The sequence below is a fragment of the Tribolium castaneum genome, chromosome 5 (genome assembly GCF_031307605.1).
Source record: "Tribolium castaneum strain GA2 chromosome 5, icTriCast1.1, whole genome shotgun sequence".
Classification (NCBI taxonomy): domain Eukaryota; kingdom Metazoa; phylum Arthropoda; class Insecta; order Coleoptera; family Tenebrionidae; genus Tribolium; species Tribolium castaneum.
The window spans coordinates 9,524,822-9,550,519 of NC_087398.1; the positions used below are offsets into that span (position 1 = coordinate 9,524,822).

Here is a 25,698-nt window from a genome sequence, read left to right on the forward strand (position 1 = left end):
TAATCACACTTATCCTTTACAGCAGGGAACTTTAATAAAAGTATATTTTCAATTTGCTTGTTTTACGAAATTTTAATGTAATTTTTATTGAAAATTTTCTTTTTTTTTACCACTATTCGTTTATGCTACTTTTTTTTTATTTTGAAAACTTTTTGGCTTGTTTTAACCAAATCTCAAATAAAAAAATGTTTTTTTAGAAATAAGCTTCCATTTAAAAGATGCACTAAAAAGAAAAAAATAAGGAGAATATTTTTGTTAATAAATTAGGATTTTAAAATTTATAAAAGCTTTGTGAACAGTGCTTAATTTAGGAAGGTAATTCTGTAATGCCGTATTGTTATGACTTATGACCGTTCCCAAAGTTTTTATAAATTTTAAAATCCTAATTTATAAACAAAAATATTTTCCTCTGATAGAAAAAACATTATTTTTTACTTTTTGGTGCATGTTTTAGTAAGTATGCAAAATTTCAATTCATTGGGACAACGGGAACCCTTTGAAATTTGGCTCCAAAAATATGAAACAGACAGACAAACAACAAAGCAAGTTAAATAAAAGTCTTTAAAAATTGGTTTTATGGCTCAAAATTGGCTGAGATAGCGTAACTAGCAAGTAATTCAGCGAGTTTTCAACGAAGAAATCTTTTCAAACACGAAGAAAATGCATTAAGTTGTATATTATTGTAATATTGTGTTTGTTGAATTACTTTCCCTCATGCATAAAACACACGATAATAGTTTATTTTTAGTTCAAATGAAACAAATTTATAACAGACGTGATGTCACACCTAGCTTTAGGTCTCATAGATACTGTATTATAGATGGTCTATAATTACATAGAAGATAAACATGAAAAGCACAAACGTGTGGAGTATAATTACGTTGAATAAATGAATGCTTATTAGTGTTTTCATTATTAACGTCAGTTACAACGTTGTTACATTACATGTTATTTAAAAAAATGACTTTTTCTGTTCTCTGCGTTCTTTGCGTTTGATTTTCTGTTGGTCAACACACTGCGAGACAATTCCATAAAGAAGTTAGAACACTCCCGAACGCAGTAACGACTAGTTTTATAAGGAACACTTGTTTGATGTGTTCTTTTATGCACTTCAAGAGTACTGAAAGTGGGTATACTGCTGGATAACTTTACTTACTTTCCACTTATCATTCTGACTTTATTCAAGCAGAAACTTAATTCCTGTCCATTTGATCTAAAGTTTCACGTTTATAACCAGGCAATAGACATACCAGCGGAGCATTTCAGTCTTAAATTTTATTGCAGGCATAAAAAATTAAAGCGACATGTAACTAACTGTTCAGAAGCCGTACAATTTATTACCCTCTGTCATTAAGTTACCTATAACACTGAAGCTATATAAAGTGATGATAAATTTAATTAATATTACCATCCTAACTTACTCAAGTGATCGGTTTATGTGGTTTAACATTTTATACGTCATCAGGTGATAATGCCTTCGTGGTAAAATATTTTGATGAGATTTAATGCGGCTACTGTGCATAATAATGAGTGGAGTTGAATCAAATTATGACTAATTAACTAATTTGTAGTTCACCATTAGGGCTTTAAATGGCATTAGGCCTACCCTTGCCCATTTCCACTTGCGAGAAGTTGGTCGAAATTATGCAGTGTGCAAGTGTTCCTTGCATGTGTTCATTTGACAATTGTCGAGGCCCAGTTTTGATCCGTCCTCGTTGATTAGAGTCACGTTCTGGGTCAGTTCGTCTGGTTTATCATTTCATTGATATTTAACGCTCGCCGTCGACATGGCATAAATCACAGTAGATTTTCCAGACCTGCTTACAAATTGCATGTAAAGTTAAGCGCTCAAGATCCACACCTTAATCACTCCGGGAAGTAGACCGCGAAATCCCCTAAACCAAATTTATTCAATCATCCTGCGGAAACGGTTTAGCATAACATATAGAGCACCCAAACTTCTTGTCGCCACTTAAGATTCAGATAAGCCCTCCAGTATCTCCATCGGCGACCAGAAAGTGAACCTGCATCAAAAGCCTAATTCCAGATCCGCTGTACCGATATTAAGGGCTGCTGATTCTAATCACGCCCCCAGGTCCTGGCGTTTAGTGTCCGATTAAGACCCCTACGTTTGTGTAAAAAGCTGGACTTGCATCCAGAGGGGCGATTCGTGGGGATTATTAATATTTATACTAGCGTGACGTGATATTTAGCTGGGGAAAGGTATTACGTACATTTTTCGGCGAATTGAATTAAAATTACGTGAGTTTTCCTCGGTTCAGATACGGATTATTTCAAGGGAGCCGAAAAATTACTGCTGGGGGGCCGAATCCGAGATTTGGGCTTACAATTAAGGGAAAGTTAGTGTGTCGTGTGCTTGACAGCCACATCTCGGGAGGATATTTATACTTCCTCTCCCTATGTAGACGTCTAATTCACGTTTTTAATTATTAATACGGAAGCAGATTGCAACACCCACACGTTCTTTGTGTTATACAACCACATTTTTTATTGCAAGAGATAAAGTTATCTTCCCTCGTTTCAGCAAGTACCCCATATGTATTAAACGAGGGAATGCAGGTTCGAGGTGGTGATATAAAGAAGGGAACCAGGGGAACAACTGTTCCTCTTGTCTGATTTTTATTGTGAGGGAAGAGGAATGGTTTTGATAAGAAGTCGGTTAGGCTTCTGCTAAATCGGCACCTGTCCTAATATTTCATCCAACAGCTCATTTACTTTGTTTGCAACTATTTTTATTTCACATTTAGATACAGAATGTACTGATGTGTAGACATTATTTCTATTTTTTTACATTCTCGAAATTGCTTGGAGTTCTTCATTTTTTTCATGTATTTACCTTTCCTCTCGTATAAGCACGTAACGGTAGACTTGAGGTCGGATGGTGGCAATTTATCGACGATGTTTCGTTTTCGCTACGTGTTGATGCCTTTCATAAAAAATTCGCAACTTCGCAGCGTACTTTACATGAACAATATGTCATGATATAAACCCAACCAATAAACGTAAGGGATGGATGCTCCGAGTCTTATATTACTTCAAAACATTGGTTTTATGCTTTGAAGAATTCTGAATTTAAATTGTATGTATTCAAAATGTTTTCCCTGTCCTGGTTACTTGAATTTAACTGCATGAAGGAAACTATTATATCTAATACCAATTTATAGTAGTGTATCATTTTTAAGTGACCTTTTTTCAATCAATTTACGGATGAACAAAAATAAAAGGCCTTAATGTAAAAATTTGTTAAAAAAATAAAGGCTTATAGTATTAATAATAATCATGCCTTGAAGAATTGCATTATGTGCATGTGTTAAGAAATGGTATGGGAATAGGTATTTACATAAACATAAAGCAGTTCCAGATGCTTTGGTCACGAAATCGTGGTCTGTTGCTGTAATAGTGATTTATTACAAAGTTGATCTGTACCTAATGTGTATTATACTGAATCAAGTTTTAGAGCCTGCTTTAAATCGTATCCAACTGTGTTTTATTGAAAAATTCATAAACTTTACGATCTTGACGAACATTATCGTGCAATTAGTTTTATCATTTTATGCACTTCATTACGTTCCTATATGATACATAATCACTGCAAATACTTTATCAATTTGTAACTCAAGTTTGTAAATAATATTTTGTATTTTACTAGATATATTCTACTTTATCTGAGTGAGTACCAGGCATCTTTATGAGTAAAACACTTTAGCTTCTCTATTTGTAATAGATTTATTCATAATAATACATATTAATGTATTAAATGAGTCAGGAGTAGTTTTGGTCTGACAGGCTTATGGATCTGCTTTCATTGCTGTCCATTGTCACAATTCACTGCTTAATTAAGTTTTAGTTTAATTAATGTAATATTTGACGTTTAAGTTAGCTAAGTAACGAGTCTAACTATGAAAATAATAAAAAAAAATAAAAATATAAAATATATAAATAAATATATATAAATACACAATATAATATAAATATTTATTATAATAAATATAAAAATTTAATAATAGGGAAATAATACGGATGTTTTTTGAAGTTTAAAGCTACTATTCCCCGGCATGTGAAGAAGCAGTGTAATGTTCTGTTAATAAGGCGAAAATTAGAACCAGTAAAGCTGAATTCTCTCGTCTTATGATAATTCATAAAGTGTTTCAAAAGCTTTTAAGCATCCTAGGATCAATTTGTTCAAAGCGAAGCGTAAGGACATAGTTTCGAGGACGAAAGTGACTAAGAGGAATTTATACAACAAGGTAAACAGTCTGTCTATTCTCTGTTGTAAAGATGTACTAGTGTTTGTATGAGAATTAAGCGTAAAGTTCTACAATCAGTAAAATATACTGTCATCAAATATTAATATTTTCTTGGTTTAACTTCGACATTAAATCAACCAAGTGCTATACGGATACAATTCTGTTTTAAGCTAAAATCTTATCCTTAATTCACTTACTTACTATTAATCAGGACGTAAAGTTGTTTTCTTTTGGTAAATTTATTATCATCCAAAGATCGTAAATTCAGTTTTAAAGAAGGTAATTTTAACGCGACGTTAAGGTATATAATTACTGCACCATTATTAAGTTTTGTTTTACTGTTTACACATTTTCTTATAAGATTAATGAGTAGGATGCAAGTTGAACAAACGAGGAGGCAGGAAGTCGGGATATTTATAGTTAATACGTGTATTACTCACAAAGTAATTAAAGCTGTATTTACTTAAATTAATGAAAACTAAAGCCTAGTTATTAGTTTTAATAAGGCAAATAAGTGTGATAAGAAACTGGCAAAGGTGGACAAAAGAAGTCCCACATCAACTTCCTTCATTGTCTCGGTATAGATCCGGAACAAAGCTGCCTCTAGCGACACCAACATCCCCAGAATGTTGATTTTGGTATTTAATTAAATACTGCAGCATGATCGATAGATAAATAGAAGAGATTACGCAACCATAGCTGCACACTGACCTACATTCCGAATTCCGGCCCAGCAGCATCATCATCATCGTGTTTGCGTTTTCCTCCTCATTCCGGATACCGGAAATGGTTGGCAACAATGTCGCCGATATTCATAATGTAACGACCCGTCAACAACTAACTTCTTCGAAAAGATTATGAAAATACACCTGTCAAATTTGAGTTATGGCCATCGGCGTTTTTAAATTGAAATTTACCCCTGCTGCTCTTTTCTAGCGAGCAGTTGATGCATTGTTTTTTAAAGTAATACATCATAAAGGTGGACGTTATAATTTGCCTCCGGGTGACACCTGATCAGAAAAATTAGCTCATATTCCCAAATCTGTGAGGGGAGATTAATGAGCACATCAAATCCTGCTGCAACTGTCGACTCCTGCCAAAGCCTCCGAACGGCAGGAATTGAAGCGGATGGCGGAAACGTACGTGGCAACTCAAAATATTTACTTTAAGAAGATTACTTCGAAAGAAGGACGTGTTTACAAATAGTAAGGGAAGTCGGCGCGAAATGAAATGGCGGGACTTTGCGCCCAAACTTTTCCAAGGATGTGCACGGTTTATGTCCCAACAAAGAATTTTCACCATAAATTTATTTAGCCTTTTATGTTTTAATTTTAAAGTTTCTGATTGGTTCATTAATAACAGGGATATTGGGGGAGATCTTCTCTGGCGAAAGAAAGTTAAGTTTCAAAACGATGATTTTCACCCTGTTTACAACTTTCAATATTTATAACCCTTACAAGGGCAATTGCGTCGCCACCATAATCAAAATAAGGCAGATATAAATTACTTGGGGGTGCATAAATTAATTAGGCAATCACGGCTGGAACGAGTTGAAACTTCCATTGCTGGACAACACAGTCGGCGAGCCTAATCTGTTGATGTGTCCATGTTGCCAGCCAGCTTTATTAAAACTTGAAATTAAACAGCAAATTTGCGCGAATTAATTCGTTAGTCCGGATTGCTCATTAATAAATTAAAATTACACGACTTCCAGGCGTCCGCACGAAAGCTGCAAGCAATTTTCTTACTACAAATAAATCTCCCTAGTTTTACATTTGCAACATGAACTCTGCCTGTGACACCAGATGTCTTGTCCTCCTCAGTCGCCATAAATCCGAGTTTGCTCCAGTTCTTCCCAACTTTAGTTCGCACGTTGGACGAAGATAAAACTCATGTTTGCGGCGCGAAATGCAAATACAATGTGAAAATGATTGCACGTAACCGTCAGTGATTGATGATTTGCATCAGATGTGCAAACGAAAGCACGATACAGATATTATGTTGCTTTTTATACACACGCACAGCATCATTCATGAATTTGTTCGGCTCCTGACAAGCGATTTCATTTTTCAGGGGGAAATTTTTAATAAATTCTCTAAAGCAACTGGCCCATAAAAAGTTCTTTCGGCACGCGGGAACGCCAAATATTAAAACCATAGACAAAAAGATCGCACTCATATTTTACAATAACAAGTTTCTTAAACAAAAACAGCGGACGCCGGTTGAATGAAATCGTTTGAAAGTGAACGTGGTTGCGAAATCGCAGTTTTTAGAAAAAAGTTGTGACCTTTTGTTGATTTATAGTTCTATTGATTTATGACCGGCTTGACCGATTCATTTTTAAAACATACATCGTATGGCATTCGAAATGATGCGCAGGTGGAGAAAGAACAATAGATTTCCTTCTAATTTTTCTCTTATTAAAAATAGAAGGATCAATGGAAAATGCAATACAGAAGGTTACAAAAGGAACAAGATAATAGGTGTGAATGCACGTGGGAGTTCCGTATTGCCAATTTAACATCGTATTAATTAACCAATTACACACAACATTCGTCATTATGCATTGTTCCTCGTTATTTATTAATTAGCCGACTTGATGCCGCAAACTGCGGATAAATCATTAATCTCCATTACACGGTCTAAAATCACAGCCCTAGCTGAGGGATAATTAGCCTATTTTATTTTCGCCAACCAATCATCTATTGAACCGACCTTGCTGTTCGCTCCACACGTTAATAGTTGAAGCAAACTGTCCTCGCAATTTGACAAGTTTCCTGAAAGATATCTCGGCGTTTTTTAATAAAGGGACGCGGCCATTAATCTACGCAAACAGCTCGGTGTCCATTAATCAAATATTAACCCCCACAAAAGATACACAATTAGCAATGAAACGTTTGCGGCAACGAACAATTCCAATTATCTGCTGGTAGATGAACAAGGGCCGAGGGGGGCGATTTTAAAGCTACGTGCCAGATATCCAGAAAATGCAAACCTGTCTAAATAAGGTTCGTTCATTGTGTAAAGCATTAATCACATAAAGCAAATATAAAGAAGGTAACAATGATAAATGACAAATTCACGCTGAAAACGGAGCAATTCCTCCTAATTTATTGTCCTTCATGCTCGAAAAGTTTATTTCAGTGAGTTTTTCTCTAAAGAAGCTGTCAGTGTTGATAAAAGTTTTGGTTTAAGGAGGCCTAATTATAATTTGAGGTTGGAGGAAAGTTGCTAAAGTCGACGTAAAACAAGTTAATGAAAAAGTAGATTTCTCTGTTGGACAACACGAAAATTGCATTTTTGTAGAAAACAGCGACAATTTCGAATTTTTACGGTCCTTTCCGCTCCTGTTATATCCCATCGCTCGTCGACAGCATTAACTAGCATCTTACTTGGGAAAAATCGTCGTCAAATGGCCAACACGTCCGTGAATGTGTGCTTACTAAGCCCTTCAGCGGCTTCCTCCAAGGCACGTATTCTGCCCCCGACGCCCATCTTGTAAAGGATCCTCCGTCAGTCCATCGCAAGCATCTGTGTCCTTAATGAAAATAGAGGTTGACTACAATCGGCCTACCTCTAGTCCTAAATAAATTAAGAGGCTGGACGTGAGTTGAGCGATGAGCATTACGTGTGCATTTAGCATCTGCCCGTAAAAATGTATTTCGTGATTTATTGCCTCGTAAAACAAGGGCAGAAAGTAAGTTGATGGCGAAATAACACGACGTTGCCGCCGTAAGAATTAAAGGAGCGGACCGAGAGAGTGGTGTGACGGAAGGTGTAAAACAAATAACTTCATTTTTGCGTTAAGAAGTGGGTGGCCGTTTGAATCAATTAATCTCGTGGGATTATTTATTAACCCAGTTTGCGTTCAATCAAACGGTATAATTAGTGACTGTTGGTTTTTTCTACCAATGTATCGATTTGAGTGGGTGCTGGAAGTGAAACGGTAACCCCCTACGTGCGACACTGAAACTAACCAGACGTATTCCTCGAGGGGCCATAATGGCCAACATAAATTTTGATTCGGTTCACCGACTCAGGTTCATGGTCAAGAAGTGTAGGATAGAGTTTTTCATAACTGTAATAAGGCCTGGCGCCAGATCAGCGAGTTACTGCCTTAAATGTGACCATATATTATGCAAAGTAATGTGTTGAAGGATCTTATGAGGTATTTTATTATTCATAATATTCTGATTCATGGATGGGAAATGGCCATTTTTGCAAAGTGATAAGTTTCCGCCGTGGCGTGACCTTTGCAAGCAGGAATTTTCCCCATAAACTCCACTTAATAAAATACACGTTCCTTTTATGAAACTTAACATAAAGATAAGTTTGTAGATCAAATTGTTTGGAAAGCAAACACTTTAATAATTTAATAAATGCCAGTTTTCAAGTCTTTATTATGAAGTATTTACAAAGTCAATCATCGAGAACGAATGCCCACTACGAATCTTGGGCCGGTGTCACGAAACACATCACAGACGAGGCTTCCTTTTTGCCTCTGCACAACCTGCATGAACCTTTTCAGGTCGTCGCGATTTTCCACTGGTTGTGAGTCCTCGCACTCCCCTTGCTCGATACACACAGGAAGAAGTCCGCATTTAAACAGTTCCAAATCGCACTTTGTCGTACTAAAATTATTCTGAAGCATGTGCTTCTGCATCTTCTCCAAACATTTGCAATTCCACGGATTTCCAAACAGTGTCAGAGTCATAGGTTTCGTGTCGTCTTTGAATTTTACGTTAGTCAAAAGATTGTAGCTTAGGAGCAGAGTCAAGCGTTCCGTTTTCACCTTCTTGAAGTAATTCAGTGAAAACGTTTCGAGTTTGTTGCTACTCAAGTCGAGGAAAGTCAGATCTTTAAAATCTTCAAATTCTGGAAGATTGATGTGATTAATGTTATTGAAGGAAAAGTCAAGCTTGTTTGCTTTGACTAAAGAGGGAACGTCGGAAACGTGCGATAGCTTGTTGTGACTGATTGTTAGTTCGCGTAGCTTGGGGGATTTTGATGCAAAACCGCCTTGCAAGTGTTCTAAATTGTTGTAGTCTAGTTGCAGGATTTCCAAATGTTTGTTGAAGGCGTCTTCATTAATATAGGATAGTCGGTTGTATCTCAATACGATTTTAGTAATCTCACTTTCGGCGAATGTATCCGCTGCGATCATCTCGATTTTGTTACGGGATAGGTCCAAATTTTTGATAACCGAGCTTTCAAATGATTTTTCTTCAATCAACTCAATGTTGTTGTTGACCAGACTCAACTGACTCAGCTTTCTAAAGCCCGAAAACGTGCCACTTTTCACTAGATTCAAAGCGTTCCCATAAAGCTTCAAGACTTTCAGTGTTTGACCTATCTGTTTGAAGGCAAATTTCTCGATTGTTTCAATTTGATCAACAATAAACAGTATCTTAATTTCGTCCAGTTTTTCGAAACTGTTGCTTTTGATGGCAGACGAGCACGAAGTTTTGCCGGACTTGATTACAACATCAGTCCAATTTCCACTTTTGTAATTCCGAATATCAGACACACAGTCACAAAACATCATATACGATTCTTCACAATGACCGTAAATTCGGTTGAATGAACCGATTGCGAGGAGAATTAAATACGCAGCTTTAATCAACATCGTTAGTCGCAGACTGGTGCCGAAATTTATTAGCTTTATGGCTTTTTAAGAGCAAAGGTCGCAGTTCATCGCTTATCAGTTATCACATAATGTCGATATTTATGTAAATAATGGTACTGAATTAAAAAGATGCTGTAAATACTAATTGGTATATTTTAGCATTGTAATGATACTTATTTTCAAGAAAAAAGAGCTCACTGTCGATCGAGCTTTTATTGTCTGAAATAAAACGGATAATTTACATTTTAACTCGATAATTGAATTAAATTATGTATTTGTAATCAGTGTGTCGTTTATCGTATATGGAGAGTAACAGGTGGCAAGAACATAAAACAGATTCCTTGTTCTAAATAAGGTAATGAATTTTTCCGGATCGGAATCACTGTTTAAACTTTTATTTCGCTTTTGGATTTTTCAAGCGAGTGGAACCTTGAAACGAAAATGGGAATTTTAACCAAATCTTAGCCCATAAATCATTGTACATGTTTCGAAACACAATTGAAAGTCTAGAAAAAATATTAAATTAATATTTCGTTATCCACCGCTGTACAGAAAAGGAAAAGGGCGTGTGGGTGGAATAGATGAAGTCTTTTTTCATCTTTGACAGCTTCTTTATTTCTGTGTGATTTATGTATTTGGCTCTTGCGAACTATCGATTGTAAGGTGTGTAACTTTTTCAGTTCCGTCCGAAACTTACGATTTTGTCAATAGTTCCGAACGAAACTAATTTTACAGACACAATAAGTTTCCGGATGTTGTTTACTGCTATTGTCCATTTTTTCAATTTTCTCGCTGGAACTGCAGCAACTTTGATTCCAAGCATGATACGACCAAACCAGTCCACGAGTCTCTTTTTTCCGTCGAGATTGCCGAGGCAGACATCTTTTTGCACTTGCTTTCAATTTTAAAAAGCTATAAAATATAGGAATACAATTTTACATTTGACGTTTTATATATTTTGATCCGTCAGATACAGCTAGGGGCAATTCCAGATAAATGCTCTGAACAAGTTAAAAGCAAAACCGCCAAGCACTGCACCTAAATCGGATCTGCCGTTCGTTATCTGACGGAAACTTGTTGCCTGTGGATGCAAACGGTTCCATCAAACTGTTTTTTGAATAATGTGAAGAAATGTGACTTCTATCGCAACTGCGGCTGCTTTCCGGATATTCTCTGCTGTGCAAGAATCTTTTTTATCGATCGACTTCGTAATTAGTAAAGTTTTGTTTTGTAAGCAAACAATTACCCCACAAATAAAAGGCAACTGTAACAGTTTTAAAGAAACTCAAAGAGAAAGTAATTACACACCAATTGGGGTTGCTTGCTGCGTAACTCTCTATTAATCTCAAAATAATATTGGTGTTTTCGTAACTTTCTTTTTCTTGCTCGAAACGAAAACAATAAAATTTGTTTTTTTTTCAAAGTTTTAAATAACACCTAAACAATTTTCACTACTGTTTCAATGTGAGGAAATAATTTTGCAGTACGTTTTGTTTGAATATTAATAAATGCAACGGCGCGGATATTTCCCCGAAAAATCGATATTGAATTTAACCCAAATGCTTTGTATTGTAATAGACAGCGTAAAATTTATTATTTGAAAATAAGACCCTCTTTTACGAACAAACGATTTTTTATTTAGTTTTAACTTTATTTTAATTTACACCGAAGGTTCATTTTCACCACTTTAATTTTTGACCAAGATATAGCATTCCAAGTCACTATGCTTGCATAATAACCCTCTTTCCGACTTTCTACCACCGGAGCGTAAAACTAAATGGCCCATTAAACACCGTCCCAGATTAATGTAATAATTCATCAGAGCTTCGATGAGACAGGTTTCTAACACCAAGGACTCCAATAATTGCATATCTAAAACGTTCGTTAATTTCTCCATTACCATTCTGGGGTAAACCAAGCTGCAAATTATTACTAGGCCTGCCAGTTGACTAATATACCAAACCTACCTGTAACTCCGGCAATTGATGGTAAATAACTAGTTACATGTCAGACGCAGCCACGGAAATTAACAATGTTGTTGTCGATCCGATCGTCAGTGGGGCGTTTCAGCACATAGACAACCGATCTTTGATTCACTCTCCTCTTGTAATAATAATTAATGGAACTTCTAACAAAGTTAATTCGCCAAATGGATAGAAGTAATTTTATAAGAGTCGCCTGAAGAATTGTTTTACACGCACAAGTGTTAAACAGAAATGGTCTATGAAATGGTTTTGTGTTAAGTTCTGTGTTTCCATAATGTGCGTTGGTTAGCACTTTTATTGAATGTAGCCCCCGGTGTTTAAAAACTAAACCGTGAATTATTAAGGCATAAAATATAGACGGGAGAGATTACAACGTAATCCCGTTATTTATTGTTCTACTTAGAGAAGGTTAAAAAGTGTGACTAAAAATTTCGCCCTTTGCTTCTCTCCCTGAGTGTTTGATGTTTCCAAACTGCACTAAATACCCTTATTAATTAGTGATGATTTGACTGGAGAGGGTGACTCTCGTTACTGTTGATTTTGCCAAAGTCAGTAAAACTTGCTCGACAATCCGATTGTGTTGGTAAAAAACGGTCGCACTAATTAAAAGTTGTCGACGGAAACGAGTATTGAAACAATCAAATCGTCGAATATTTTTATTGATAATTATCACTTAAACAAACTGACAAACTTTACTCCTATTTGAGGACTTAAACGATTAATTAAACTTTAGAAACAGTTTGATTGCTTTTATCAAATTAAAACTTGAAACTTTTGGTACGTTTACGGAGTTGGCGAACATCTATTAAAAAAATCAGTTCGAGAAACTTCAAGACGAATGTCAAGGAATGTTTTGGTTTTTTCATAAAAAGGTTTCCTCCAATAAGATTAGTCGCTTAAGCAGTTAATTAAAAGGAAGTCTGCGTTTGAGCCAAATAGCACATTTCAGCTCGAAACAATGGATACAAAGAAAGACATTATTGCTGCCAGACCCACAATAGAAACTAATTAATATAAGCATAATCGCTGATTATATCTGGAAGTGATCTTCCGTGCTTCTTTTGTGTCAAAGTCAAAGGGAAGCGAGGTGGTGCAGAAACGAGGCAAATTCCTCAAGCCCGTGACTCAATCAGGTGCAATTAAATTACATACTTTATCAATCTTGTTTTGTAACGATAAGAATCTTTTTTCTTTAATTTTATTATGCAATAAAATTTTTAAACACTCAATATAACACCACTTATTACGACCCAAATGACATACAAGTAATAAAAGAAAATACTTTTTGTACATTGACACAATATTGCACGAATAAAATTAGCTTGCTGCACCTCATAATTAAGCTTTTTGCCAATAAATCTAACGAACTAACGGAGTTGCTCCATTTGTTTAGTTCGTTACATCGGTGTAAGGAGGAAGCCATAAAATCAATTTATTCTGTATGCAGACATAATGCTATAAAGTATCTTAAGTAACTTGTTTGAACACTATAAGGAAGGCATTAGGTACTACATTTTAGTATCCACATTAGGTGCACTAATCCCAATCAAGTCACTTTGTACAGACTTGGGCACATTACGAATAAGTTAAATTAAGCTTCATGCACAAAAATTGTGCCAAAAGTTTTACCATTTGCTTTATTACAAATTAAATTTCTTCTTAGCTCATTCTTGGTCCATTAGAGCTCGTCTAAAATTTTGGTCATCGTACGTAATGTTTTAAACTTTCAGAAGTCTCCGTGACAGTTATTATACCAAGCATTTCGTGTTAAACGAGGGAAGTTTCTCCGGTTGTATCAGGAAAATTATAAAACGGAAATCATGTCAGTTTGGTAAAATTGAGGAAGTTTTGGGTAAACTCTGTTGAAAATAATTAAAGGGCCCGATTATTTCGAATAAACCCAACAATCTATTTTTCATCAGTAAACTTATATGCATTTAGATTTCTTAGAATGCAAGCCAGGCTTCTTTGCATCATGCAAGTGCATAAATAAAAGCAGGTGTGGTCGACGTATTCCTGAAAGTGCACTATTGTTTATTTTCAGATTTTATCAGTCGCCAAGAAATGCAATTTCATAATTTTCTTTTCCCTGGACGTGTTTTTAATTAATTTACTTAATTCCCTTTATTTTCCTAATTCTGTAACCCCTTTTGTCGCATTTTTCCGTGCATAATACGTAACTTTCCGGAGTGTTCGCTCAGTTTAACATTTTGTTTTATTTTTGAAGCAATGAACTTTTCGAATGTAGACACGCCGTGTTACTTTCGCCTGACTGAAACATAGTACTATAAAAAAGGGATAATTAACCGGAGAAAGAGCAGCTAATGATCGTGTCAGTTGCAGTACAAATCGCGGTTCTTTTCTGCTTATCCATCCATTACTCGACAAGATTATAATGATTTTCCGAAACATTTCTTTCAGGAAAAATTCAAAACGTCCAGTGTACAAATGAATTCCGTTGCGATAAATTATAGAGCCGCTCGAATCAATGTCCTACAACGGTCTTTCTATTCCGAATGTGTACCGAAAACCATTTAGAAGAGAGAAAAATACGGAAACTGAAGCAGTAAATTCATCACGTTTATCAGCTGTCTGAAAAGCGATAGACGGCTAGTTCCACTTTTTTGGCAGCGCGATATCGATGCTCTCGCCCCCGACTGGAAAAAATAATGACGGAAGCGGAATTAATTTGGACCGCGCTAATGAACTTACTGGAGGAAAAGCAGCGTCTTTCGAAGTTTCATGAGTCAACTGGTGGCAGCTTTGCCTTTGACAATGCTTTCAAGTGAACTGACCCGCTAGCGAGCCTAGGAATCGAATTTCATATTTTGTGTAATTTAATTGATGGCGTGTGTTAATTTTGGAGCTTGTCATGTAAAAAAGACTCAATTTCTTGTCACCAGTGTTTCGTATTTACCTTCCTTTGTAGGTGGCCTTTATTTTCGCAGATTATTTCTCTCCGAACCCTTTTATCAGGGTGTGCAAAGAGGATCAGTTGCATTTGAAATTCGTAAGACCGGATAAATTACCCCTCGCTTGAATAACCCTTCAGATATTTAATCAAGGTATATAGCCGCTCAACAAACTAAGTATATATTTAATGAAAGTACACGGGCGCTTAGCAAAGTACGATAAGAAATTGGAGCGAATCTATTATTTGTCGCGGGGAGATTTATTTTATTGTGCTATGATGAGTGAGGAGCAGAGAAGCATCTGCTATAGAAAAACACGTCAATATTGAAAGTTGTTCTTTGGCAGTTGGCTCCACATTCCGTTGAGATTTTATTGGAATGAGTCTCGAAGGATTACGCAGCCAGGACGTAGTCGTTTCAACCCCGAACATCGGAAATAGACTGATTATTCCATACACGCTTCCACGTAAATCAAATCGCGTTGATATTTCGATTATACGAAATGGTTTTGGACACGACCATCTTATTACTGTGGCAGATGCGTTCGCTGATGAATTATTGATTTCTTGTTCTTGTTTTTTACACGGCCCATGTCAACCAGAAACAATTAGAGCTGGAACATGGTGATTGATGCCGCTAATTGGCTCACAACCCGGATAAATCACTCTCGATTAATCGACGGGTTTCATGGTTTCGTTATCGGATTTATTTTTGGGTGGGTGGCATCCGGTTACAAAAATAAACACGACATGTCTAATTTGATCGCTCTTGCAAAATTAAAAGGCACAGGGATGCCCGATTGTACAAATGAAAATCGACGCACCCTGAACTTTATTATTCAGTTAACCCATTACAACCAGTACACTGGTTGTGACCTGTAATCACTTTGTTTCTGGTAATTATGGACTATTTGTGCTTTCATTTGTGACTGTGCTTAATAACCACCCTAAAACGCAAAAATTTGTATTATTTCGTGAAATTTTTTACTTTATTTATCTAATAAAAATAACTAAACCCTGTAAAGTAAATGGATTGATATTACGACTACTTTCTTCTACTCAGTTTCAATGCACTTGTAAGATAAAACGTCGTATATTACACGTGATTGAAATGTCGTGAGAAGTGTTCCACTCGTGAGCAAGCGCACTCGTGGGTCAAAATTCTCACTCGCGTATCACTTATAACATAATATACTATTATCCTACAGGTGCAGTGTTTTAGGTACATTATATCATTGTTTTCGGTGAGAGAAATCAAATTTCCCTCACAAGAGAGATAAAGCTGTCAGTTCTACTCACAAGTGAGTAAATCTGGGGAAAATTGGGGAAAACAATGAGACTGTTTATTTTATAAATGTAGCAACACAGGTCACTACGAAAACTGATACATAGAACTATGCTAATGTTACAGGCGGATATCTACTTGAATTTGATTTTTTTTTACAATGCACCTATAAGATAAAACGTCGTATATCACACGTGATCGAAATGCCATTATAAAGTTTGTGAGCATTGTGTCACTCGCATATATTTATGCATTTCTATCACTTTTAATATAATTTATTATTGTTATTTAGATCGGAAATGTATACAGATATCTACAGAAAGTCATTTGCTAAAATTAAAATTAAAAAAACTTTAAATTGCCATTTTGTGTTTGTCGCTTTTATGTAGAACTTATGTTTTATTTGTAATTCGCTAGACCTACCTACACATTTTGAATATTCGGGTAATTAACTTTTGAAACTGTTTAAATAAACGAGTCCAAGTAACTTTAAACCGAACACATAAATTCAGTAGTTTTTACAATACGTATTAAAATGCATTTATACATATGGTAAAAATTGATTACTTGGTAACAATATGATATGTGCCATTTATAAATTTGGTTTTGATGAGCAAACGCCGGAATGGTTTACAAAATTATTTTAGTATTGCATTATATACTGACAGATAAATTCCGATGTGAAAATTAAATGACTTGCATTTTCACGTGTCATTTGACAAAAGTCTGTATCGTATTTAACAAAATTATAAATATCCACAAACACAAAAACGATGCATATTTATTATGCATGGGAGGATGTGAAACTATAAATTAATCTCGGCTTTTGAATGCTTTGAATGATTAGCTAGTGCCCATTATTTTAAACTTAAGTTAAGGAGTAAAAAAGCTCATTTAACATTATTTAAAAAAATGTAAAAATGTACCTATTCATAATAGGTGCTAAGATGTTAAGTGTTGTAACTTAATAGTTTTACAAAGTCGTCGTATAGCGAAGATAATCATGTTTCAAAATTACCGTCGGTGGGCCTATTAGCATTACCTGATGTGTAAATGGTTTTTGTTGAAAAGAACAAGCGTGTAAAAAGGTGTCTGATTTAAAAATGCATTGGTCGTACAGTATGAATGAAATGTTTCTTGAAAATTGAGCTAGCGGCGATAAAACTCTGACTATAGTGGTAACGTCTCCCATTTTCATGATATCATCTTTCTCCCTCCAAGTAAAATAGACTGTTTATATTAAACCTTAATATTTCAAAAACGCACCCTCGCATACGTTCAAAAAAGCTCTCTGTTTTTAACCGATTCCGTGTTTAGTTTATCGAAAATAATTTATAAAAAGATTACAGCCACCAACGTTATAGTAACTCGATGGGCACAATACCGCTGGAATGAAATGAAATTTCAAAATGTAATCTCCTGTAGGAATAATGCTGAAAATCGTAATTTACTACATCGGATAAAAACGTCAACCCTTGTTACCACCGTTTGGCAGCAACACTAGATTATTATTGGCTTCTTGCAAATTCAGTTTTAAGATTTATTGCAGATAAGGATATTGTCATCGCCTTTTAATTTTACGACCGTCGCTAGTTTCGTCAGCAAATTTTAATTGGGACCGGCAAATATCGCAATCATTTGATTTGTCTGTAGACGTGAACCGTTAAATTTTTGTTGTGTTATCCACTATGTTGTGAATATAAAATTCAAACAAAATTTTTATTTTATGACCGTCTAGAAGCGCCCGTTCGTCGTCTCGTACAACCTTCCAGTCTTATTAGTTGTTACTCATGCCAGCAATAATTCAATTATTAATAAGCCATTTTCTTATGCATTTCGAGTCGATTTTCCGTCCGAAACCGCCCAGCTCATATTTCATCATGACATGCAATATTCAATACAATTCGAAGCTTCTTTATTCCACATCTCACCACATACGGAAGAGCCTGACCTGGCGGCCGTCCTCGCAAGATTGATTGTATTTTTTCTCTCTAGTGTACGTTGTTCGTGTTTTTCCACCCCGCTATTTATCTATCTCGCTTGGTTTTGTTTTTTCACCCGGTCATGACCCTTCCATGTCATGTGTAATTTATCGGGATTTACAAGGGCCTAACCTGATTTTTTAAGGAGGAAGATACGCCGAATTTCAGCCCCTTCAATTTTCCACACTTCGAGACACATTAAATTTCGGTTTATTGCAGATAAAAACCGCGTCTTATGAGCGGAATTTCGTTGCAATTCACTCGCGGATATAAAATATAGCGGTAAAAATAGGATCTGGCGACGTAATTGAAGTGATGCCATTATCGCGGAAATGCGGGAGCATAAATGATCTATCGTTGCAAATGTGCAAAATACTATTGGACTGTCTCATGTTGCGTGAAAACGGGATAAATGCAAAAGCCCGCAGGATAAACGGGATATAATGTATTGCATTTGTTCAAGTTTTACAGGCACTACGTTTTAGTTAGGTGTTTAATGTTAAACTGAGTGTGTTCGTAATTACTAATTGCGGAGACCTCTGCGAAATTTCGCAGGGGATAAGCTCCAGGTCACCATTATTTAATCATGGAAATATATTACCGGGCTATAAAATACAAAAGAAATCTGCATCCCTAATGACAATAAAAAATATTTGGATAAATAATTCATTTCGAAGTGATCCCAAAAAATTGAATATTTCCTGCGAGATTTTCATACACAAATCCCACGGTTTTAAAATACATGATTTACATTTTTTAATACATATGCATTATGCATACGAATTTATTGCAATAAACATAAACACTAGTGTTGACCTAATTTCAACAAAATAAATCAAATGCTGGCCAATGAGTGATTAATCCTTTGAAAGTACCCATTTGCCCTTAATAAAACCATTACATCAAATTTGTTATTTTCAGCATTATGTTAATATTATTTGGCGGTGAAAACCCGTCAGAAGTAGGTCTTTATTTACAAAACAGTAAAAGTTATTTGCATTTTTCCAGTACTTCTCACCAGTGTTCATTTTGTTTGTTTGAATTAATTTGAGAGAGTAAGTACGTAATTTCGAATCTAATTCGTCTTCGTATCTCACGGTAGTAAAAATTTCCATATTATCACACTAACCTTCATATCAGACGTGGGTGTCTCTAGAAAGTCGTCTCATCATTTCGCTATTAGATGTTACAGTCGCTTCATATTAAAACTTAAATTGCCTCTAAGAAAATATAAGCAAAAGAAACAACGTTAATAAAACACCCACAATGATTGTTTGATTCGAGATGTGCTTTTAACAAAGCTCATCTGGTGGAAAATCCTCTACACGAGCCTTGTACGTCGTTAAATTAGAATCTAATAAAAACGCAAAGCGCAGTCATGACATTTATTAGTAGTAAAATGGAAATGTTATATTTTCTTGCTGTTCCCACCTCACAAGCAAACTTTATCAAGGTAATGAACTTCTAGTGAAGATTTATACAAGAACGCGCTCCACCAAATCCAGGCATAATTAAATTAGACATTTCCGCGGATATTTACTTCCAGTCGTACAACTACAGTAAATTTCAACGGCAAATTAACACTAGACAACTTCGGTAAACCTCTTTGGTACAGTCCCCAGTTAATCTCCCAGCCATGTTTCCAAAGATAATAGACACAGTGACAAATGGGGATGTTAATTGCGGAGCATTATCACCAGCAATTTGGTTAAAGAATTTTTCTGTTACAATTATTACTCCAATCAGTATTCTTCTGCCACCTATTGGCTGGGGCCCGCAGCAAGCGGAATTTAATCATCATTCGCTTCAGGGCGTTACTAATTGTGTTAATATTTACCCATGTCTGTAAAAATCGTCTACTTTTCATTAGTCAGCCCGACAAAACACCCATTTCAGGTGTATTTTGCTGGAAGAAATAGCTTTTCTTTGTTATCTCTTCCAATTTTCACGCTACATCATCCCGGATGTATCCTCTCAATAATGAGAAAACATCAAGCCGAATTTTAGGCGGCAACTTCCAAATTAAACATGAAATTCGGTGCAGATTATCCACTTTTAATAGAATTTATCATTTTCCGCCTGGAGTAACGATTTTGCTTCAAATTGCTCCAAGTTACTATTAGTCCAAACAAAAACAGTCCAGATTATGGAAATTATAAACGCAAGCTTGATTTCAGTCGTTCCATTGGCTAGTAAAACTGTTCTATTTGCAAGAATAACAGGATTGGTGAGCTAATGCGAGCACTTAAAAGCCACGACATGGCCATTATTTGGTTCAATTAAAGCTGTGGCTTTCCGAGGAAAACAGATTCTGCTACTTGTAATGCGATTTGTTAAATATGACAATGTAGCACCAAGTCTGATTCGGGTCCTATTATTAGAAAATGCACTCTGGGTAATTAAATGTGTGTCACATTGTATCAAATGAGATTTTGAATTATGTAGTCCTGATTCATGAGCATTCCCTTTGTGAATTGTTAAATGTTAATACCTCCAATACATTTGTACGCGTGTTCGCTTTAATGTATAATAATGCAATACCTGCATAATAAGAGCAAAAAATGTTAATTCTACTTTTTCTTCTGATATTTTCAGGGGAAGCGACGACGTGCAGCGGTCCATCGAGCTACTCGACCGGGTGTTGTCGGAGTTCGATGACGTGGAAAATGCGAACCAAGTTCAGAATGTGAGTACATCCGTCCAACGCGGTCGTTAAATAATCGGAGTTTGTGCATCAGATACAACAAATGACGACGTCGACGTCGACGCCGCAGTTGAGACAAGTCGGCAGTAACACAACCACCGGCAACGTATCATCCACCCCGGACGACGAGAGCCCTTCTCTCGGTCATCAGTCAGAGGATGACGGTTACATGAGCATGAACGGCCGCAAACCTAAGTTCAACTTAGCCTTCAAGCCGTTGGCCGAAGTGCCTGTCCATCACGAGAATGCCTCGCAATCTCCCACAATTATGCATCCGGGAGATCCAGACGACTTCCCGCCGCCTCCGGAGGAGGCGCAACGGCTCATCGCCACACTGTTGCCTAAGTAAGCCTTCTCACTAACAACTAAGTACAAGAGAGTGATGCAATTTTGGTGGATGCGCCGGGATAATTTATCGCGTTATTTTCGTATGAAGCTTAACAACTATCATTGTTTATTATTGTTACTTTTTTGACAAAATAAATAACGAACAACACCTCCCAAGAGTAAAAATCCTCCTTGAAGTAATTTATTACGTGAATTTTTATATTAAGGTGAAAGTTAAAGTTTGTAGCAATTTGTACTTTTTGTAATAAAAACCCGCCCGCATATTTGCGGCAAACCGTTTTTCCAGCACAAAGTATAAATTCCGCAAGTTGTTTATGTAGGGTGAATGAACGTATTTCCACCCTTTAAAATTATATAGCTTTGTTAAAAGACTTATCTTAAATTTTTAAATAGCGTGAGGCAACAAACAAGAAAACAAGTATGTTTATCATTGTTTGAAAGCGGGATAAGCTGTAGAGTAATCATTAGTGATGTGAAAAAGAAAACTGGTCACGAAACCAGGCTCCAAACACGGCACGTTATTGGAAATAGAACACACTACGTGAAAAATCAATATGTGAAAAATATTGTTAATTTTTTATACATAAAAATTATAGTTTTTATATTTACCTAATCGCTTTTTAATCATTTATTATCTTTTTTGGTTGGCCTTTGATTGTCAATACTCATGGATGAATTAATATAAAATTATGTGTATATATTTATAGACTAAGCGCACTTTTTTTGTGATTTTGACTTTTGAAAACTGCACTTCTGAGTCTTAAAAAACGATTCCTGCCTCTTTCAAGTTAGTAAGTGTTTATAAATGCACTCTGAACGGTCCGCTGAGGTACAATTACTGTGGCCCTTGCACCCTTTCTTAGACACAATTTACAGAAAAAACCACTCGTATTTAAAAATGTACAAAACTGCAGTTTATAAATTAAGCTTTATTACTTTTAACTCACACACACCTAATAATTTCTTAATTTCGTGCATTTAATCCACCGTTAATTTTATTGCCAGCTATCGATGTTTAAATTAATGTTAAAGATGCTGCAATGAAAAAATAAAATTGGTTTTTATGTGGTAATAATTCAAATATCATCACAATAAAAGATTTAGAGACAACGAAAAAATGTTAAATAATCTCAACTGTTAAAGGCATTCATGGCTTTACTTTTACTTTACTTTTTTAAATAACTACAAGATACGTTTCTTGTTTTCGGAAAACCGACTTTCTAACAAAGCCATTTAGTTTTGCTAATTGAAGTCTTCTTTTATATTTTTTATGTTTTTACATAAATTGTTGTAATCGAGGTGTTAAATTATCCGAAGTTTATAAGAAAAAAATATACCAGTACATCTTGCCTTTATTAGGTTTGCTACATTTATTTATTTGTTTCTTTAGCAAACTTACAAGATTACTTTGTTTGTGTGTATGTTTAGGGAGCAATAAAGACATTTTTCCTCCAAGTTTTGTTTTAATAATTTGTTTTCCTTGCGAGACAAACAGTTCCACCGATTTAATTATCGTGGATGCGTGAATTTTCAAACCGTAAAATAACTTACACATTCATTACCAGTCGAAGCATGTTCAGTACACAAGTTACTCTATCCCTAGTTACAAAGTTATACTTGCACATCAATTCCGTGATGTCGCATTGTGAAAATAAAATATTTAGCTGTGCATGCAATGAGCAATTAACGAAACGTTGACCGCAGAGTAAAGATATAATCAAATAGCATTAGTGCACATCAAATATTAATGGAATAGTTATTCTTATAACTGTGTTCGTTCATATTTCCAGAGTTTCCCCGGCACATAGGCCGAAAACCAGCACGAATTCGAGTCGGAACCGTCAGTTCCCCCTGACTCAGTTGCCGCCTCGAGTAGAAACGATACCACCGCCGCACAAGTTCCAAAACAATGAGTATACGCCAATAATCAACGGTCTACCCGATCCAATTCATACTGCCACTCAAACGACTCTGGTAAGCGTCCCGCGGTGATTTTGTCAATTTGATAAATGTTTTTCAGCCTAAAACAAGGCATCAACGTCCATACGGATGGGAAAACAACGATTTTACGTTAAATCCCCCGCCTCCACCCCCGGGATACCGCTTCGGTAGTCTCCCGTTTCAACATGGGATTTATCCCATCACCTCCCCGACGCGTGTTCCGCCGAGGACGATCCCAACTGCTTTGGAACGTCATCGAGAAGTCAAGAGACGTGGCAGCGAAGACAATCTCTCCAGCGACCTAGAAGGGTCGGCCTTGCGGCCCTTGAGCGAATTGGCGGACGATGAGCACTTCTCAGACGATTCCCTCGAAGAAATGCTGCCGCCCCCGCCGCCCGTGACCAATAAACGCGCCAGCATCGCCTGGGAGGTTGGTTTCAGGCCGTTTTAGGCGACTTGTGTTGAGTTAAGCGTGTTGTAGGTGCCTCTAGACGACGATGCCCTCCTTACTCCGGGTAGCACCAAAGTCATCGGTAGAAGACGAAGGAAATCCGGATCGCACTCTAGCACTAGTTCAATACCGAATAGATTAAAAGAATTAGAAGACTGGCCCGATCCGCCCCCTTGTACCACAGAGGACGAAGTAACGTCACCGTTTTCCGATTCAGACGACCACGTTATCCTTCCACCGGAACTAAACTCGGATCATTTATCAGGGACGAGCACTTATATCGTACGGAGAGGCAAAAAGGACCGGAAGGCCTTAGTCAACGTCGGAAGTTCGTTAAATTCGAATTCTTCACTCAATTCGAGATTAAGCTCAGATTTGAGCATCCCTGCATTAAACAGTCGCCTAAGTCGGGAATTGAACACACCAAGCTCTAGATATAGCGTAGATTTGAGCACCCCACATTCGAGACTCAGTCAAGAACTCAACTCTCCCAAATCTAGGTATAGCTTAGATTTGAATAATTCGAGACACTTGAGTCAGGAACTGAGCAGTTCACCGTCGAGGCTCAGTGCCGACCTCTCCAGTTCTAGATCGAGCACTCCCAGCAAGCAAGGAAACGAATTTAAAAAGCACAGCACCACGTTCGATAACATTAAATCGTTGATTAAAGAAGGAAGAATAGAAAACTACAACACCCCCCCTGTTGAATGCACCTCAGACCTGAACCCCAATATTCCCCCAATTGTACGAGTAGTGTCACTGCCTAGTTTAAACGCAGAAGAGTACGCACCCCGAAGGGAGCTAGACGTGACGGTGGAAGAGGAGGAAGACGGTGAGACGTCGCAAGACAGCGCCGAAATCTCGCCTCTGCGCCAAATCGAGCAAAACATTAGCGAGTTACTCGAGCGACGCGACATCGAAGTGATCCAAAAGGACGAGAAATGCCTCTTGAACGGTGTCGAGTCGTTGACGAAAAAAGAGAAGCGGAAAGCTCCACCGAGGCCGAAGAAAGGCCACGATCTCCAGAAGTCAAGTAGTCACAATGAAATTCAGCGCTCGGAAGACTACTACCGTCAATTACTGATCGAGGCCGGAAACCCGTTCCCGAAACGCAACGGGATACAAAAGTCGGAGAGTGCCAAAGAAATGCTAATCGCGCACCGGGAAAGCAGGCCTTTGCCCACGTCCACGTCGGCTGATTTCCCGGTGCGAGTGGAGGTACTCCAGCACGACTTCCCGCCACTGCCGCCCTCGCCGGTGGAGGAAGACGATGAGTACTCCGAAATCGTCCATCCGACACAAAATGTGCGTGAGAATAAGGTTAAATTTCGTAGTAAAACGTAGCAGAAGACAAATTTAACGAGTATTTTAAAGCAAGGTTAAAAGTATTCATCTTATGGGGTTTTCCATGTAATATAATTAAGTCATTTGAAAAGATATCAACGTCGTTTTAAAACTTAATGTAATTTAGAAATGATATCTACAAAATGGGCATAACGAAATTGTAAAAAATGTAGTAGTTATCAAATTACGGCTACTTAAATAAACAGGTTTTTGGACTAAAACACTTAAATACATCGAAGCATCAAAATGAAAAAACTTCATGACCAATCGATAGAGATTTTAATTTCATAAAACCTGGTATTTTCAATTTTTCTCTAATTTCAAAAATAAGTTTGATATCGCGACAATTTTAATTCGTTGGAAGCACAAAATTTATCGTACAATGATTTATAACAGATAACTAAATAAATCCGGGGCAAAGTAAAAATGTTTGTAACATTTTGTAAAATTAAAATTGAAAGAGCTGTGAATATTTATTTACTGTGCCCACAAATAAAACCTACCAGAACAAATTAAAGAAGTTTATTACTTTATTATTCTACAAAATACAACAAGAAACATTTACGCTTGCTGAACTTCACTTAAAAATTACTCTACGAAAACCAAATTTTCATTTCAGTCAATATATAAAAACAGTATGGTCTTTCATCAAACTCGCAATAAAAGTGCGACCAGTCAATTATTAAAACTTCTTAAAAAGTAAATGTCGATAAGTTTAATCATTTTTTTTAACAAAATCCGTCAAATATTATCAGAAAATATCATAATCAACGTCGACACCAATGTTTCAATGTTCTTTTAAACATGTTAAGGAAGAATTTATTACCACCATGACATTCATAAGACAAAGCGA

The 25,698-nt window shown here is 36.5% G+C and overlaps 2 protein-coding genes across 3 annotated transcripts in view; one reads left to right on the forward strand and one right to left on the reverse strand.

The window, feature by feature from the left end:
• Nucleotides 1–25,698, forward strand: part of LOC659317 (uncharacterized protein) — a 109,587-nt gene that overhangs the window by 72,551 nt on the left and 11,338 nt on the right. For both annotated transcript variants that reach the window (XM_015980024.2, XM_008195032.3), the window contains exons 4-8: nt 20,653–20,743; nt 20,796–21,106; nt 22,900–23,083; nt 23,130–23,480; nt 23,532–24,806. In XM_015980024.2, coding sequence (XP_015835510.1) covers nt 20,653–20,743; nt 20,796–21,106; nt 22,900–23,083; nt 23,130–23,480; nt 23,532–24,806 — 2,212 coding nt within the window. The remainder of the gene's footprint in view (nt 1–20,652; nt 20,744–20,795; nt 21,107–22,899; nt 23,084–23,129; nt 23,481–23,531; nt 24,807–25,698) is intronic.
• LOC103312989 (P-granule-associated novel protein 1) lies at nt 8,649–9,924 on the reverse strand. The gene has a single exon (XM_008195031.3). It carries the CDS (start codon nt 9,892–9,894, stop codon nt 8,692–8,694), a length of 1,203 nt encoding a protein of 400 aa, XP_008193253.1. The 5' UTR covers nt 9,895–9,924; the 3' UTR covers nt 8,649–8,691.

Bases quoted from the DNA above. Each gene is read 5' to 3' on its own strand.
- LOC103312989 (XM_008195031.3), bottom strand. From the start codon at position 9,894: ATGTTGATTAAAGCTGCGTATTTAATTCTCCTCGCAATCGGTTCATTC.